At 38.2% G+C, this 17,624-nt stretch overlaps 1 protein-coding gene across 1 annotated transcript in view; it reads left to right on the top strand.

Annotated features, from left to right (window-relative positions):
* The window catches only part of fbxw7 (F-box and WD repeat domain containing 7), a 41,764-nt gene extending 28,594 nt beyond the window's left edge, over positions 1–13,170 (top strand). Inside the window, 2 exon segments of the mRNA XM_060827480.1 lie at positions 1,017–1,227; positions 12,505–13,170. Of these exon segments, the coding sequence (XP_060683463.1) occupies positions 1,017–1,227; positions 12,505–12,773 (480 nt within the window). The 3' untranslated portion in view covers positions 12,774–13,170.
* Positions 13,171–17,624: the final 4,454 nt, after the last annotated feature.

Here is a 17,624-nt window from a genome sequence, read left to right as displayed (position 1 = left end):
ATGTCTGTCATTGTTCCTCAACTGTGCTGGTGAGCTGCTTTCACCACTCACTGCAGTTAGCTCTGCCCTCATTTCGTTCTAATTACCCTTATTTAAGCTTTGCACATTTGCTTCCAAACCAAGTTCCTCCTTCTCAAAACTGAATGCTAAGCTCTGTTGTGTTATGAGCACTGTCTCCAATGGGATAAATTAATCTATCATAATTTCTTTAACAGATTAGCTCTCTTCCAGTTAGGTGGACACATACAACCAGATGGGATAATGAATTGTAAGATGCTGCAAAAATGTTTCAAGGGGATTTGTAGAGGCTTATTGGGCAAAAGAAAATAGCAGATAGAGTATAATGTCAAGAAATGTACAGGTTTCCACTTTGGTAGGAAAAGAGAAATACAGAATATTATTTGAGAGGCTAAGAGTATTGATGAATCACTGAAAATTAATGTGCAATTATAGCAAACAATTAAGCAGGCAAATGTTATGTTAGTCTTTCGTGGAAGAGTATTGAGTGTAGGAGTAAGCATGTCTTGCTGTACTTATATTGAGCCTGGGTGAAGCTACATGTGAGGTTTTGTGCACAGTTTTGGTCGCCTTACTTAAGGAAAGATATGGAGGAAGTGCAACAAAGCTTCACCAAGCTAATTTCTGAGATGGAGGGATGGTCCTATGAAGAAAGGACTGGTCCTGTATTTGGTGGAATTGAGAAGAGTGAGAAGTGATGTCATTCAGATAGACAAAATTCTTAGAGGGATCAACAGGGTAGTTGCAGTAAGGATATCCACTGGCTGGGGATTTTGAACCAGGGAGTACAATCTCAGAATAATGAGCAGGCCTTTTTAGACTGGACGTAGGGGAATCTCTTCTCTAAGAGGGTGGGGAATGGTTGAAATTCTTTGCCCCAGTGGACTGTGGAGACTCGGTCATTAAAGTGCTGTTTACTGCTATTTCTTTTCTAATCTGCTGTTTCCCTTCTATTCTAAAAGATGATGATGTATTTCTTTTTTCCTTCAACATTGTAGTTTGATGGTATCCACGTAGTAAGTGGTTCACTTGATACCTCTATTCGTGTATGGGATGTGGAGACTGGGAATTGTATTCATACGCTAACAGGGCATCAGTCATTAACAAGTGGAATGGAATTGAAGGACAACACACTCGTTTCTGGAAATGCAGATTCCACAGTAAAAATCTGGGACATCAAAACAGGACAGTGTTTACAAACATTACAAGGTGAGTTTCTACACAAGACATATTGTATTGAACCAGTCTTAAATATTAAAATTTTCTTGTGGTGGTAAAACCTGTTCAGATTTCATGAGTGTGTCTTCAGATTCTTATTTTGAGCAAAGGCAGGGAGTTATTTTCAATCCATGTAATTAATATTGATTCCTGTAACATTGTCAAAGGCAGTAATAAGTTATGCTCATCTGTAATAAAGCATCTCAAGATGTTTCACAGGAGCATTATAAAACAAAATATTCTAGATGTAAGTTAGCTCACTGAGCTGGAAGGTTATTTTCAGATGTTTCGTCACCATACTAGGTAACATCAGTGAGAGCACTGGTGAAGCACTGCTGGTATGTCCCACCTTTCTATTTACAGTTCTTTGTTTCTTAAGGTGGGTGATGTCATTTGCGGTTTTTTTTTTCTCAAGGCAAGGTAGATAGGATCTAAATTGATGGGTTTCTGGTTAGAATGCCATGCCTCGAAGAATTCTCATGCATGTCTTTGTTTCAACTGTTCTAGGATGTGTGAGGAGACATTGGTCAGATGACCAAAGGCTTAGTCAGAGGTAAAGGTTTTAAACAGTATCTTAAAGTAGGAAAGCAAAGTATGGAGCTGAAGATCTGTCAAGAGGGTGAGAAGGTCATAATAAGCTAGAGGTAACAAGGCCATGAGTGAGATTGTCAGCAGCAAGTCATAACAAACAGGTGCAGGAGTTAGCCATTCGGGCCTGCGCCCTCATTCCAAGTGGTCATGGTTGATCTGATGGTTTTCTTAAGTCCCCTTTCCTGTCTGACTTTTCAATCTCTTATAGACTGAAAATCTAGATAAGTCAACACTGAATATGTTTCATAATGCAGTCTCCACTGTATTCTTATCTCCATTTTAAGTGAGAGACCCCTCATTTTTGAGTAATGTCCAATATTTCTAGATTCCACCACAAGAGCAAACATTCTCCTTGCATTTACTCTGGCCAGCCTCCTTGGAATGGTATGTTATAATAGTATCACCTTTCATTCTTCTAAACTCCAATGAGTATGTGCCAGGTCTGCTTCATTCCAGAAATCAGCCCAGTGAATCTTTTCTGAACTGCTTTCAATGTAAATATAACCCTTTTTAAGTCAGGAGATCAAAACTATATACTCTAGCTGCAGACTCACCAACGTCCTATGTGTTTTTAACAATTTTATACTGAATCCTCCTCGCAATAAATGCCATCTTCTATTTGCCTTCCTAATTACTTGCTGAACCAGCTTGCTAATTGTTTGGGATTCATGTGCAAGGACTCCTGCAATGCAATATTCAATGTTTTTTTGTTCCATTTATTATAATATTCCGTGTTTCTGTTTTTCCCACCAAATGCAGACAACCTCACATTTTCCCATTTGAGACTCCATCTGTGAAAACTTTGCCCATTTTCTTAGTCTATCTACATTTCTTTGCAAAATCGCTTTCATACTTCACAACTAACCTTCCTAACCATCTTTATGTCATCAGCAAGTTTGGCTACAATACAGTTAGCCCCTTCACACAAGATCATAAGTTGTTGAGGCACCAGCACTGATCCCTGTGGCACTCCACTAGCCTGAAAATAACTTATTTCGCCACTTCCTATTCATTAGCCAATTCTCCATCCATGCTAATGTATCACCCCCAACACTACAAGCTCAATCTTTTGTGAAGTGACCTTTTCTGTGACACGTAATCTAATGTTTGTGCATCTCAAAGAATTTTAATAAATGTGTCAAGGGTGATTTCTGTTTCACAGCACTTTTCACTCTGTGTTTTGAATTAAATGTCTTGCTACTAGATTCTAGCATTTTTGCAACGGCAGATGTTTAAATTAATTAGCCTATAACTTTCTGCTTTTTGACCCCCCCCCCTTTCCTTTAAATAGAGATGTGGAAAACTGTGAATATAACAATGTACTGAGACATCCTCAGATGATCTGAGGCAGGGTGAAGTGGGGTGATCTTACATAAATAGAAATAAGCAGTCTTAGTGATGACATGACTGAGTTCAGAAGTACATCTCGCAGTTCATTATGAAACCAAGGCTGCAGCACACTATAGCCAGGGAGTGACATGGAAGCAGTAGTTAGAGAAAAGAGTCTGGACAGAGGACTGAAAAATAATGGCTTCAGTCTATTCAATTTTTTTACCCAAAGTCAGATCAAATTGTGGTTTATAGAAGCTTTGTATTCACAAATGTGGTACCACATTTGCTCTTCCAAATGTGACTACAATTTAAAAGTATTTATTGGCTGCTTTCATGTACCCTCTGGTTATGAAATATTAAGGAATATTCCCAGAAAGTAAACTAACAAAATCATGGATTACCCTGTATCCTTTCGTAAACTAAGATAGTGGACATGAAAAAAATCTGTAAGAGCTGTTCCTTTTTGAGCTATTTTCAGTGTTAGAGCTGATTTCCTCGAATTCGAAGAGCAGTAATTACTGTTTTATAAGCTATTGCATTGTTTTGGAACTTTGAATAAAAATCAAAACGAAGGCAGTGACCACATGGGAAGTGATTCAGCTGCACAAAGAAACCCACACTGCTGTCTGACCCAGCAGTAACCTGCACAGCCGCTGTCTTTGCTGTCTGGTTTCAAGTATCTCTGGATAATCAAGTTCATTCTAAAAAAAAACAAACCATGAAATTCACAGCTGACCTTGGAGAAACGCAGCTAAGTGGTTTGTTAAAGTGTAATCTTAACTATGTTTTTTGTAAATTTACGGCTGTGAGTAGTATGGGGTCTTTTAGGTTATATGTTGTTATTGAGATCTGTCTCTTGATTAAACTTTAAAACTATAAAAACATAGGTACTAAGCTACCTTGGAGCAGTATTTTCAGAGCAGTAAGACTGTGCTGCTTTCTGGATCTGTAGGTTAAGGTGCAAAGATGGCCCTTAGTAGAATGAAGTGCTCTTCCTGTTACTGATGATTGTATCTGCAGGCAGTGTCTTTGTTTGCAAATCCTAGCATATTGCATGGATTGGTTGGAGCAGCAGCTAGGGGCAATGAGGAATTTACAAGAGTTAAGGGATGTGATGGATGGCAGTTGAAGGAGGGGAGATAAACTGAAAATACAATCAGGTAGATGGGTGAACTCCAGAAAAGCTAGGAGAGGGGGGCAGATAGTCACTGGAGACTCCTGCATTATTCATGTCTCACACAAATAGGCTGTTTTGGAAAAAGTAGGGACTGATGGGCTCTCGGGAATGTAGCACTGGCGGCCAGATTTCTGGTACTAAGGCTGGCTCTAATGTAATGAAGGGTACGCTAGTTCCAAATGATCGATTGAGATAAAGGACTATCTAGTCAGAGGCACAAGTAGACGATTCTGCCGCCGACAGCGAGACATCAGAATGGAGTGTTGACTCCCTGCAGCCAGGATCAAGGATATCTTGGTGAGGGTGCAGAATATTCTCAAAGGGGAGAGGGACCAGCAGGAGATAGTTGTACACATTGGAACAAACAACGTAGGAGGAGAAAAGGGTGAGATTCTGAGGAGAGAATATAGGAAGTTAGGCAGGAATGTAAATGGTAGAACCTCAGGGGGTAGCAATATGAGAGAAAGTGAAGACTACCGATGCTGGAGATCAGAGTCAAAAAGTGTGGCACAGGAAAAGCATAGCAGGTCAAGCAGCACTGGAGAAGCAGGAGAGTTAACATTTTGGGCATAAGCCCTTCATCAGGAATGTCTACATTTGGTAGTAATAAGGTAGTAATATGTGGATTACTCCATGCCACAAGCTAGTGAGAGTAGAAATAGGAGGATAGAGCAGGTGAATGCATGGCTGAGGAAATGGTGCAAGAGAGAAGGATTCACATTTTTAGATCAATGGAATGTCTTATGTGGTAGAGGTGACCTGCACAAGGAGGACAGATTGCAGTTGAATTAGAAGGGGATTAATATACTGGCAGGGAGATTTGCAAGAGCTGCTTAGGAAGATTTAAAGTAGTGTTGGGGGCAGGGAGATAGTGAAGAAAGAAATCACTTTGAAACTGGTACTGTTGGGAGAAGGAGTAGATCAAACAGACAGGGCAGGGAGGAACACAGTAGAAAGGCAGGTAGGACTGATAAATTAAACTGCATTTGTTTCAGTGCAAGAGGCCTAATAGGGAAGGCTAGTGAACTTGGCATGTTCAGGAACATGGGACAGGGATATCAGTTACAGAAATGTTGCTCAAAGATAGACAAGACGGGCAACTTAATGTTTCAGTGTATAAATGCTATATAAGGATCAAATGGAGGGCAAATCACATTTTTCCACACTCTAAGGATTCTATATTCTGTGTTCTATCTCAGTTACCTATAAGAATAATAGGGTGTTTATGATACGAAAATGTAACTTTTCAAACACAGATTGGAACTGCCATAGTGTTAAGGGCGTAAGTGGAGAGACATTTAAGTATGTACAGGAAAATTTCCTGATTCAGTGTGTGGATACACCTACTAGAGAATGTGCAAATCTTGGCAGGGCAAGTGACGAAGGTGTCAGTGAGGGAGCACTTTGGAGCCAGTGACCGTAATCCTATGAGTTTTAAAATAGTGATGGAAGAGGATAGACTGGATCTAAAAGTTAAAGTTCTAAATTGGAGGAAGGCCAATTTTGATGGTATCAGACAAGACTTTCAAACAGTGATTGGAGGTAGATATTCACAGGTAAAGGGATAGCTGGGAAAATGGGAGGCCTTCAATAATGAGATAACAAGAGTCCAGAGATAGTATTTTCCTGTTAGGGTGAAGGGCAAGGCTAGTAGAGGTAGGGAATGTTAGATGACTAGAGAAATTGAGATTTTGGTTAAGAATAAGAAGGAAGCATATGTCAAATACAGACAGCAGAAATTAATTGATTCCCTAGAAGAGTATAAGGCAGTAGGGGTATACTTAAGACTGATGTCAGGAGAGCAAAAAGCTTTGGCAAATAGAATCAAAGGGATTCTACAAATACATTAAGGATAAAATCGTAACTAGGGAGAGAATAGGCTGCCTATTGTGGAACTGCAGGAGGTGGGGAAGATACTAAATGAGTATTTGGCAGCAGTGTTTACTGTGGAGAAGGATGTGGAAGATAGAGAATGTGAGAAAATAAATAACAACATCTTGAAAAATATCCATATTACAGAGGTGGTGGTTCTGGAGGTCTTAAAACGCATAAAGGTGGATAAATTCCTGGGACCTGATCAGATGTACCCAAGAACTCTGTGGGAAGCTAGGGAAATGATTGCTGTGCCCCTTGCTGAGATATTTCTGTCATCGATAGCCGCAGGTGCGGTACTGGAAGTTGCCACTATTTAAGAAAGGTGATAAGGAAAAGCCAGGGAGCTACACAGTGAGCCTGACGTCTTTGATGGGAAAGTTGGTGGAGGGAATCCTGAGGGACAGGATTTACATGTATTTGGAAAGGCAAGGACTGATTAGGGATAATCAACTTGGCTTTGTGCATGGGATATCATGTCTTTTGAAGAAGTAACACAGAAGATTGATGAGGTCAGAGTGATGGACATGACCTGTATGGACATCAGTAAAACGTTCAACAACGTTCCTCGTAATAGACTGGTTAGCAAGGTTAGATGTCTCAGAATAGAGGAAGAACTAGCTGTTTGGATACAGAACTGGCTTGAAAGTAGAAGACGGGGTGGTGGTGGAGGTTTGTTTTTTAGACTAGAGGCCTGTGTCGGGTGGTGTGCTACAAGAATCAGTGCTGGGTTCATTTTTTTTTTGTCATTTTATATCAATGATGAGGAGGTGAACATAGGTATTGTTAGTAAGTTTCAGATGACACCAAAATTGGAGATGTAGTGGACAACGAAGAAGGTTACCTCAGATTACAACAGGATCTTCCATGAGTTGTAAATATACTAAATATTTTCACAATGTCTGGGTGGGTACGAGGATTGAACATTGTTTTCCTCAGCCCTGTCTGGTATGGAGTTCCCAATTTTATCTTTGCTCTAATTCAATTGGGGAGTATTGTGTTCCTGATCAAAAACTCACCGATTGAGAGAATAATGAGGCACTGATACTAACAAGGTTCAATATTTACATCTGTATGAAGGATTTCATTAAAATAAACTCAAATAAGCCTTGATCTTCATGTTTACACAACCTGTATCACCATATCAGGCTAATACAGTCAGCCCAAACTGTCAGCAGCTGGTCAGTATATCTTAAAATATGTAAGGAAGGTTCCCTTTAAAGTAGACTAACAAAAGCTCAGTTTGCAATTGGAAGTATTATGTCATTTGCATAGCCTGCAAATAGCACGTAATGAGAGCGAATGAATCTGAATTCAAGCATATCATCTGTAAACATGTCTAAGATATGCTGAGATTAGCACGCTGTTCTTCACTTCTTCTTTAATGGTCATTTGTAGCAAATAAATTATACTCTCTCAAGAATGAATTGATTTGCAGTGCTCCACTCTTAGTGTCACTTGATTTTCGTGGATGAACTGTATTTGCATATTATTTGTCCATTAAGCTCACCATAGAAAATTAACCTTAACAGCATAGGTACACCTTTTAAACAGCATTTTAATTGATTAATATTTTGCCCAGGATGTGAACAGTTGTAAGTGAATTGTTTTAGGTTATTTTAAGAATGTAAAATCTACACTTTTAGAGTCATAAAGTCATACAACACAAACAGATCTTTGGTCCAACTTGTCCACACCAACCAGACATCCAAATCTGACCTTGTCCCACTTGCCAGCATTTCACTCTCATCCCTATAAACCCTTCCTATTCATATACCCACCCAGGTGCCCTTTTGATTGTTGTAATATACCTTCCTCTACCACTTCCTTTGGCAGTTCCATACATGGACCATCCTCTGCATGAAAAAGTTACTGCTCAGGTCCTTTTCAAATCTTTCCCCCCTCACTTTAAACCAATGCCCTCTAAGTTTGGACTCCCCTGCCCTAGGAAAAACACCTTGGCTAATCACTCTATCCATTCTGCTTATACAGTCACCTGTCAGCCTCCATCCTCCTCAACGTTTTTTTCTTCAGTCCAATCTTTGATTTCCCATCTCTATTTCAGTTTGAAATTGTGGTCATGAAGATGATCATTCAAGATTACAAATGAATCTTGATCAATTGGGTCAATGGGCTAAGGAGTGGCAGATGGACTTTAATTTGGATACATTTTGATAAGGGTAGGGCTTATTCAGTTAATAGCAGGGTTCAGGTAATGTTGTCAAACAGAGAGACCTACAGGGTTCAGGTACATAGTTCTTTGAAAGTTGCGTCATAGGTAGACGGGATGATTTAGAAGGCATTTAGCACGCACCTGCATTGAGTATAGGAGTTGGGAAATCATGTTGCGATTGTACAGCTGTTGATGAAGCCATGTTTGGAGTAATGTGTACAGTTGTGGTCACCCAGCTATAGGGAGGATATTATCAAATTGGAAAAGATTTACCAAGATGTTGCCAGGACTGGAGGGTTTGAGTTATAAGGATAGGCTGGGACTTTTTTTCACTGCAGGTAGGAGGTTGAGGGGTGATCTTTTAGAGATTTATAAAATCATGAGGGGTATATTTAAGCGAATAGCAATGGTCATTTCCCTAAGGTGGGTAAGTCCAAAACTAGAGGGCATAGATTTAAGGTGAGAGGAGAAAAAATTACAAAGGACCCGAGAGACAACTTTTTCACACAGGGCAGTTTAGTTTGGGAAACTATGGTCAGCATGTACAAGTTGGGATGAAAGGTCTGTTTCCATTTTGTATGACTGATGCCTTGTGAGTTCTTTTATTTCTCAATCTTTTATTATTATTGGTTAAGGAAACCTGCTGTTTCTCCTGATATTCACAATAGTCCCAGAAGGCCTGTCACATCCATTGTACTGTTTCCAACACTTACTTCCAACAACTATGTTGGTAAATTGCTGTAAACTATAAACCATGCAGGATCAGGCCAAGGTGCCTTGCTCCATCAGAATCTGGACCATGCTTCTTTTAAACTAACATATGATTAATTTTGTGATCATGAAGGACAGTGCACAATCTGAAATGTTGTCTGTTACTACAATATTTATCAATAATCACTAACTTTTATTTAGATAGCTGAATGGAAATGCCCATTTTTTATTCCAAGTACATTAAATTGTCCTTTATCTGTTGGCAAATGTATACAATTTACCAACTTTCACAATCAAAAGGCATTGTTAACTTACAATACTTTTGAATTTGTCAGTCTTAGAAATGAAGCATTTTGATACTAATCTGATTGGAAAGCATATTATACCACTGTGCACTGTAACTGAGCACAATACCTGTCAGCAGTTAAAACCAGCTTGGCTAGTTTATCAGCTGAAGGCAAAGAAACTCTGGAGGAAGGGAGCACTTGAAGTGAATCTCTCCTACTAGATTTAATAGACGCCCAAGAGACTTCTGTTCGCTCATCAGATTTATGGAATCATGGAAGTAGTTACAACACTTATTTGGCCTATTGCACCATACCAGCACATAAGATAGTCTCAGGTTCCTTGACATCCTGCAAATGTTTCTCTGGCAGTTGCTTATCCATTTCTCTGTTGAAAGCATGGCTGAATTTACTTCCATTATCAGCTCTGTCAGCGTGTTCCACATCTTAACCACTTGTTGTGTTTAAAAGAAAAACATTTCATTGTCTCTGGTCCTTCTGTCAGCCCCATTAAATAAATGTCCTTCCTCCAATGGGAGCAGTTTTTCTCTATCTACTTTGTCTAAATCCCTCATGATTTTGATCAAAATTTCTCTCACCCTCCTCATCTGCAAAGAAGTAATCCCCAGTTTTGCCAATCTGTTCAAGTCACTGCAGTCACTAATTTCTGTAACCATTCTTACAAATTTTCTTTGTACCTCCGATATCCAGAATTGGACTTAAAGCTTTCGAGTTGAGGCCATTCTGCTATTTTATAAAGATTCATGATAATGTTTTTGCTTTGCACTCTTTGCAAATCCCTGAGTCTTTAATTGAGAGTTTGACTATCGGTCTTTTCTTCCATCCTGGTTTGTAAGGATTGCTGCTGAAAATGTGTTGCTGGTTAAAGCACAGCAGGTTAGGCAGCATCCAAAGAACAGGAAATTCGACGTTTCGGGCATAAGCCCTTCATCCTGATGAAGGGCTCTGGCCCGAAACGTTGAATTTCCTGTTCCTTGGATGCTGCCTAACCTGCTGTGCTTTAACCAGCAACACATTTTCAACTGTGATCTCCAGCATCTGCAAACCTCATTTTTTACCCTTTTGTAAGGATTGCTGCATAGCTTCCATTGGATTGGTCTGCACTTATGGGTAAAACACTACAGAAGTTTGCCATTGATCATTGCCATCTGCAGTTTGATTGAGAAAACTGTCCCACTATTGCTGCCTGTTGTCAGGCACAGGCAAAGATTTATAGGCTGACAATTAACCTGCATGGTCACATTGCACCTGCACCTTTCAATGCCAACAAGGCCTGGCATGGGAGTTGAAGCTGACACTTCAGACACACAGTTTGAGACATTGCCACTTTGTCACAAGATCCTCTGGAAGGATTGATAATTTTACATGTAAGTATAATAATGAGTTTGTTTATGAAGGAGGAGCCATCTCAGTTGTTTGAAAATATGTATAGGTTGCAAAGTATTTCGGTCCCCTGATTTATTTTCTTAATTTCCAAAAAATGGATTTAGGAAAATAAATGATTTAGAAAAATGTAGAATTATTAGTAATGAGTAAAAACAAGGAAAATAGTGTTTTCCAACCTATTTAGCAGTATAAAATTTAGGGTGACATCATGCAACAACAAAATAACGAGCAGCATAGTATATAATTATAAAAAGTTTGCAAATTATAGATTATTATATAAAATCCTGCATAAATTGAAAAAGTCTGTCTTAAAAGTATTTTGTAAGATTGCATCTACTGATCAGACCATTACTTATCTGAGCCACTGTAGCTTATTGACAATGGCCCAGAAACACAACGAGCACAGTTTGTGTGTGCCAACATCAAACATGTTGGAAGCCTGCTCTTTCCATGGCACTTGGGTGACTTGATTGGGCTCAAAAAAGCCCACCGTCTGTAGGAGGGGGTTGTGGTAGAGAGGAGAAAGTGAGGACTCAAGATGCTGGAGAGTATAAGTTGAAAAGCGTGGCGCTGGAAAAGCACAGCAGGTTAGACAACACCCGAGGAGCAGGAGAATTGACAATTTGGGCAGCAGCCCTTCATCAGGAATGTATTTGACATTATGCTTTTAGACTCCAAAATGGCCACAGGCAGAGCCATGGCCTCACAAGAAAGGAAGTTCAAGAAGCAAGTAGAGCAAGACATGGCTTGGATGTCTGTGCCAGTGCAGTGTCACAGACTAGAAGGAGGAACAGCTCCGCCAAAACTTCATGTCCCCTCTGTTCAAGAGTTAAATAACGTCACAGATGGTTTCAGAGTTTTATCTTTTTGAGAACACTCACTGAATTCTTACACAGTCATGAAAAAGTAAACACATTCTGGATGAGTGTTGATACCTGTAGCTTATTAAATCAAACTAATGCAGTTGTAACCATAAAAAAAATTACCATCCCCAGTAATTTCTCTCAACCCAGAATCTCAGAATTGTTAACATATAGAGAAAAGGCCATTTGGCCTTATTCAGTGTTCTGTCACCTCAGTTGCGATTGTGACTCCTGGTTGTGGGGGTGGGGGAGGAGCATCAGGTGTTACTAGATTTCCTTGATTTCTGTGACAAGCTCTGCAGTTTGGCACAATGAAGTATCTTAGTTGCATGTAAAAAGAGTAAAACAATTTGTGTCATATAATGTCTTTCATGATCACGTGAAATCCCAAAACATTTTACGGACCAGGAAGAATTTTCTGAAGAGTAACAATATTAGTACGTAACAAGCATGGCTAGATAGAACAGTCTAATTCTGCACAGCAATGTGATAAAGGTGGTGATTCTTTCTGTGATCTTGATTGAAAGATAAATATTGGCCAGGGCACGTTACATTCCAAAGTCTGGCTCCCTCAGTGCTGCACTGGAGTGTAACGTTTTAGTGTATGTGCTCAAGTCCTGGAGTAGAACTTGCACCCACCACTTTGTGACTCAGAGATGAGAGTGCTACTGACTGAGCCACAGCTTAAACCCTTTGCACATGAAGAAGATGGAGGCACCAAATTGAAGTTTTTAATTCTTTTTCCTGTCAGTAATATATTAAAGTTATGTTTTTTTCCCTAGCTGGTGTTGTACAAGGATATGTAGAGTTTTGAGGAATGGCTTGTTGATTCACCCCATTTTTTGTTTTCTTCACTAGGGCCTAACAAACATCAGAGTGCTGTGACATGCCTCCAATTCAACAAGAACTTTGTGATAACTAGCTCAGATGATGGGACTGTAAAACTTTGGGACCTGAAAACAGGGGAGTTCATTCGAAATTTGGTTACACTGGAAAGTGGAGGAAGTGGAGGTGTTGTCTGGAGAATCAGAGCATCGAATACAAAGCTTGTGTGTGCAGTTGGAAGCAGAAATGGGACTGAAGAAACAAAGTTGCTTGTATTGGACTTTGATGTGGACATGAAGTGAAGAAATGGAATAAGAATTTGCCTATTAGCTCAGTGTACATCACCCTGCCATTGGTGGGTACAGGATGTTGGTTCAGGGCAACAGGATGCATGATGAAGACACAAAGACCTATGGATCACCGGGAAAGGGAGTAAGGGAGGACATCTTATAACTGACAAAATTTGACTTGGTCAGATGCACATATTGTCTTGTTATATCTGCCTTCTCTTTTGACTCTGGGCAGTTTTTGTGTAGAAAGAATTGATACAAAGCAGAGTGCAATGATTATTTTTTTAAAGATTCTCAGCAGCAAGGCATAAAAAAAATTATTTGAAATGTTATGTTTTAAACAAGCTGCTTATCAGGCCAAGAGCTGGTTTTCTTAAAGACTTGGTTGTTTAAATGTCTCAGTTTTGTTTTTCCAGGTTTCAACATTTGGAACCTTACTGTGAATTTTGTACAATTTTTATATATATATATATATATATATATATAAAATAAATATATATATATATATATTATATATATATATGCCTAATGTTGCCAACAAACAGTCACAGTATTAACATATATTTCTCTATTTATTCACCACTGCTTCCAGATTCTTTTAATGAGGGTTTATATAGTTCTTTAGAGGCAAATTATCCTGAGTGATCTAAGTACTTAAAAGGACTCAAAGCTGGAAGAGTTCTTAAGGTTGTTAATTGAATGAGTCTTTGGACTTGTTAAAGGTGTCCCATCCCTGTACTGTAATCCCAGTGGCCAAATAACTTGCTGCTAAGTTGTCTTTTGTGACATTTCACATCCAGATACTAGTTCTAAACGTGGTCTAGTATGGATGATTTTTGAGTTTTAAAAAGGCATTTGCCACTGAAACTTGAGCCAACTGTGCCTCTGAGAGGCTGAAAGAAGGAAGGAGACGCAGACTGTCATAGTGTGATTTGCTTGCAAGCAGGAAATTGAGAAGTGTTATGTGCTACATTGGATTTCTTTTTCCAAACAATGTTGAACACATTCCTTCAGATGGGAGCTCTTTCAGCCTGTATTGTGGAGAATTTCATTGTGAGGATTATAGTGGAACAGTCAAAAACACAATTAAGATTACTGACATAATGCAAAAGAACAAAAAGTTTAAGTGAAACATGCATACAAATAAGAAGTGTCATTGCTGGTCAGTCTTAGTGTAAACAGTATTGAAATATCCAATTGTTACAGTTATTGCTGTGAGCCACTGACGAAACAATACCAAATGTTTTGGACTGAATGCGGCACAGGCAAAAAACAGTTAAATTGTTTGCCTAATTATTATTCAAGATCCACAACGCAACATGAACTGTGAAAGTGGTTTAACACTGTATACTAAACAATCCTGAGTTCAATACTTTGTTTTTCTTTTTATTTTCCTGTTAATTTATAGTCTGGTTTTTAAAACAGAAAAATCAGATTTCAGATTTTTTTTTACTTTACAGTATGTAACTGCCTGACGTGATGGAGAAACGTTAAAGGGATTGTGTCTATGGTTTGATTCACTTAGAATTTTTATTTTCTTATAACTTAAGTGCAATAAAATGTGCTTTTTCATTTGAAATTGTGTTTAGCTTTTGTGTTGCACTATTTGGTTTATATTGACTGCATATTCCTATCATTCAGTAGTATTTTGTACAATATGGACTGCTTTCACTTATATTCCCACTACAAAAATTATAACAACTTAAAATCCTGAGTTCTCACAAGCACTCATTTTATGATTAAGCTTTTTTCTTTTCAATGCAATCATGTAGAAGGCAAATGTGTCTGAATGCAATGAGCTTTTTTAATGGGAAAATGCTTAGTTTTGATTTACTGAGTTTTGAATTGTTTCCTTATTCAGAAATGTGTAAATGAGAAGAAAGCAGTAAAACCTTTTTTGGCACTAAGTTAAAAATCACACAACTCCAGATTATAGTCCAACAAGTTTATTTGGAAGCATTAGTTTTCAGAGCGTCTCTCCTTCATCAGGTGGTTATGGAGCAGGATCATAAAACACAATGTACAGCAAAAGATTATAGTGTCGTGCAACTGAAATGATATATTGAACAAACTAGATTGCTGTTAAGTCTTTCATCTTTTTGAATGGGTTGCAGTTTCGGTTCATTAATATGCAAATTCCAGAACTATTTTTCAGTCACATTCTCCAGATAACTTAAGGTTTTATTTTAAAAAGAAGTGACCTCTCAGCTCAGACAGTGCATTAAAGGTTATTCTGTATCCCAGTCTTAGTCAGTGTAGCATCCACAACACCTAAGATTTCAACTGGTGAGGGTTAACCACCCGAGTTCATCAATGAAAATTAAGCAACAACCATAGTTAGATAACTGCTAAGAGCTTCACTGCATTTAATGAGGAACATAATATCCATATCAATACACAAATAGTTTATCCATTTCACATAATCACACAATACAATTAGCAATCAAATAGTGGCCAATATTTCACAATGTTGTTCATGTGATTAAAGGGTCTAATATATTGTGGACCTTACACAACCAAATGACTCCAAAGGAAATGTAGCATATGAAAGCTAAAGCATCTCAGGAAATTCACTCAAATACTCTTAAATTCTTCAATCTGTTTTTCGGCTGCTAGGTTATTAAACTGATCGTGTAACTTGGCTTAGTCACAAATACTCACATCAAAATCACTCCAGAATCTTCATTAGTGTTCAGAAGCAGTCTGTTTGACCCATCAGTCCCATTCCAGCTTTCTGTAAAATAAATCCATTCAACTGTTTATCTGTGGGTCTACAATGTCTTCCCACTTCATGAATTCAGCTAATTCCTTTTTGAAAAAGATTTAATTGAATCTGCTTTCACCATCCTTGCATGCAGGTTACCCAGGTCATATAGACACTGCTTTAAAAAATGGTTTTCTTTGTATTACCTTTGACACTTTTGCTAGTCACCTTAAATCTGTGCCCTCTGGTTAATGGGAACAGTGTCTCCTTATCATTGAGTACAGGCTACTCAATGTTGAGCAATTGTGTCAAATCTCTTAACCTTTCAAAAGAACACTTTTCTTATCTATCAATTTTATTGAAGTCTTTCAGCCGTGGAACTATTCTCATAAGTCTTTTTTTCTGCAGCCTAAGGTCTTAGTAACTTGCTTAAAGTCTCAATACTCCAGCTGTGATTAAGCCAATTTCCTTCATTCACACTTGTCTTAAGGGACTGTTAATTTTGCTCTGAATTATTGTTTTTTTAAAAGCCTTTGGAGTAGCAGTGGGTAGAGAAAGAAGAATGAGAGAGCTTGATCTAAAGGTACAGTGTTGGGGTGGAGGGTGGTTAATCTAAATATAGACTGGAAAAATCAGATGGAGAAAAAAATAGTATAGATGACAGCATTTGTGACCAAGCCCACAGAGAGATGACACTAGACTTGGTATTGACCAATTAGATAATGTTACTAATGACCTCATCGTGAACATGCCTCTAGGCAGTAATGATAATTGAATCTTACATATAGTTTAAGGGAGAGAAGTTTAGGTCTAAAACCAGAATTTAAAACTTACATGAGGACAATTATCGGTGCATGAAATCAGAGCTAGTGAAAGTAAATTAGCACTATAGGTTAACAGGTAGAGACACAGTGGTAGACATCTAAGGGAATATTTCAGAATGCACAGAGTAAGTTGTCCCAAAGAAAATGAAATATTCCAATGGGAGGATCCAGAATGTGTTTAACTGAAAAGTTAACCATCATATTAAATTTAAAGAAAGAGCATGTTGTGCAAAGGTGGGTGGTGGATCAGAAAAACTGAACAGAATATGTAAAGTAGCAGAGAATACCTCAAAGATTAATGAGTGAAACAGAGTACAGGAGAAAGCCAGCTAAAAATAAAGACAGATAGTTAGAGTTTTTGCAGCCATTTAAAACAAGTCAACAAAGTGAGCATCAGCCCTATAGTAAATGACTCTGGGCAATTAGTAATGCAAAATAAGGTGAGAGCAGATGAATTGAGCATATAAATTTATATTGGTCTTCATGTTAGAGAATACAAGTAATATCACAGATATGGAAGTCAATCAGGAAATGAAACTGAGGGAGGGATTTTTAAAAATTGCAATCCCAATATAGTATTACATCGCAACTTGCTGGAATTGTGTTTGACTGGTGCCCTGGTCCAAGTCTTTTGCATCCTAGAATCTTATAATAAGTGGTTAATGAGATAGTTGATGTGTTGGTTTTAAATTTTCAACATTCATCAGATTTGAGAAAGGTTCCATTAGATTGGAAAGTAGTTAATGTAATTCCTTTGTTTCAAAAGGGAGCAAGACCAAGCAGCGTAGATCAGCTAGTTTACCATCTATCATAGGGAAAATATTACAGATGTCATATCAGGAAACTTGGATAGATATAAAGCAATCAGATTTGGCATGGTTTTATGAAAAGGCAATCATGTTTAAGAAATTTATTTGAATGATTTGAAGTAACATACTGTCAATAAAGTGGAACCAGTGGATATAAAGTACTCATGTTCAGACAGTATTTGATAAGGTGCTGCTTTAATGATTATGGTGAAAAATAAAGGCTTGTGGTGAGGGGTTAATATATTGGCTGGCATACGTAGGAGATTGACTTGATTACAAGAAAGTGGGTAGAAATGGGTCATATTCTCATTGGCAAGGCATTCCATTTTGTGTGCTAAAGAGATCAGCTCTGCAATTAGTGTTAATAATTTGGGTAAAAGGAATGAAGATATAGTAGCTAAATTTTCTGATCTCACGAAGATTGGTTGGAAAGTAAATTGTTAAAAGGGAGGCTGTAAAAGGACTGGTGAAGTTAGGGGAATGGGCAAAGATTGCAAATGCAGTATTAAATGAAAAAATCTGAAAT

Source organism: Hemiscyllium ocellatum, chromosome 1 (assembly GCF_020745735.1).
Source record: "Hemiscyllium ocellatum isolate sHemOce1 chromosome 1, sHemOce1.pat.X.cur, whole genome shotgun sequence".
Classification (NCBI taxonomy): Eukaryota; Metazoa; Chordata; class Chondrichthyes; order Orectolobiformes; family Hemiscylliidae; genus Hemiscyllium; species Hemiscyllium ocellatum.
This window is presented reverse-complemented; position numbering and strand designations above follow the sequence as displayed.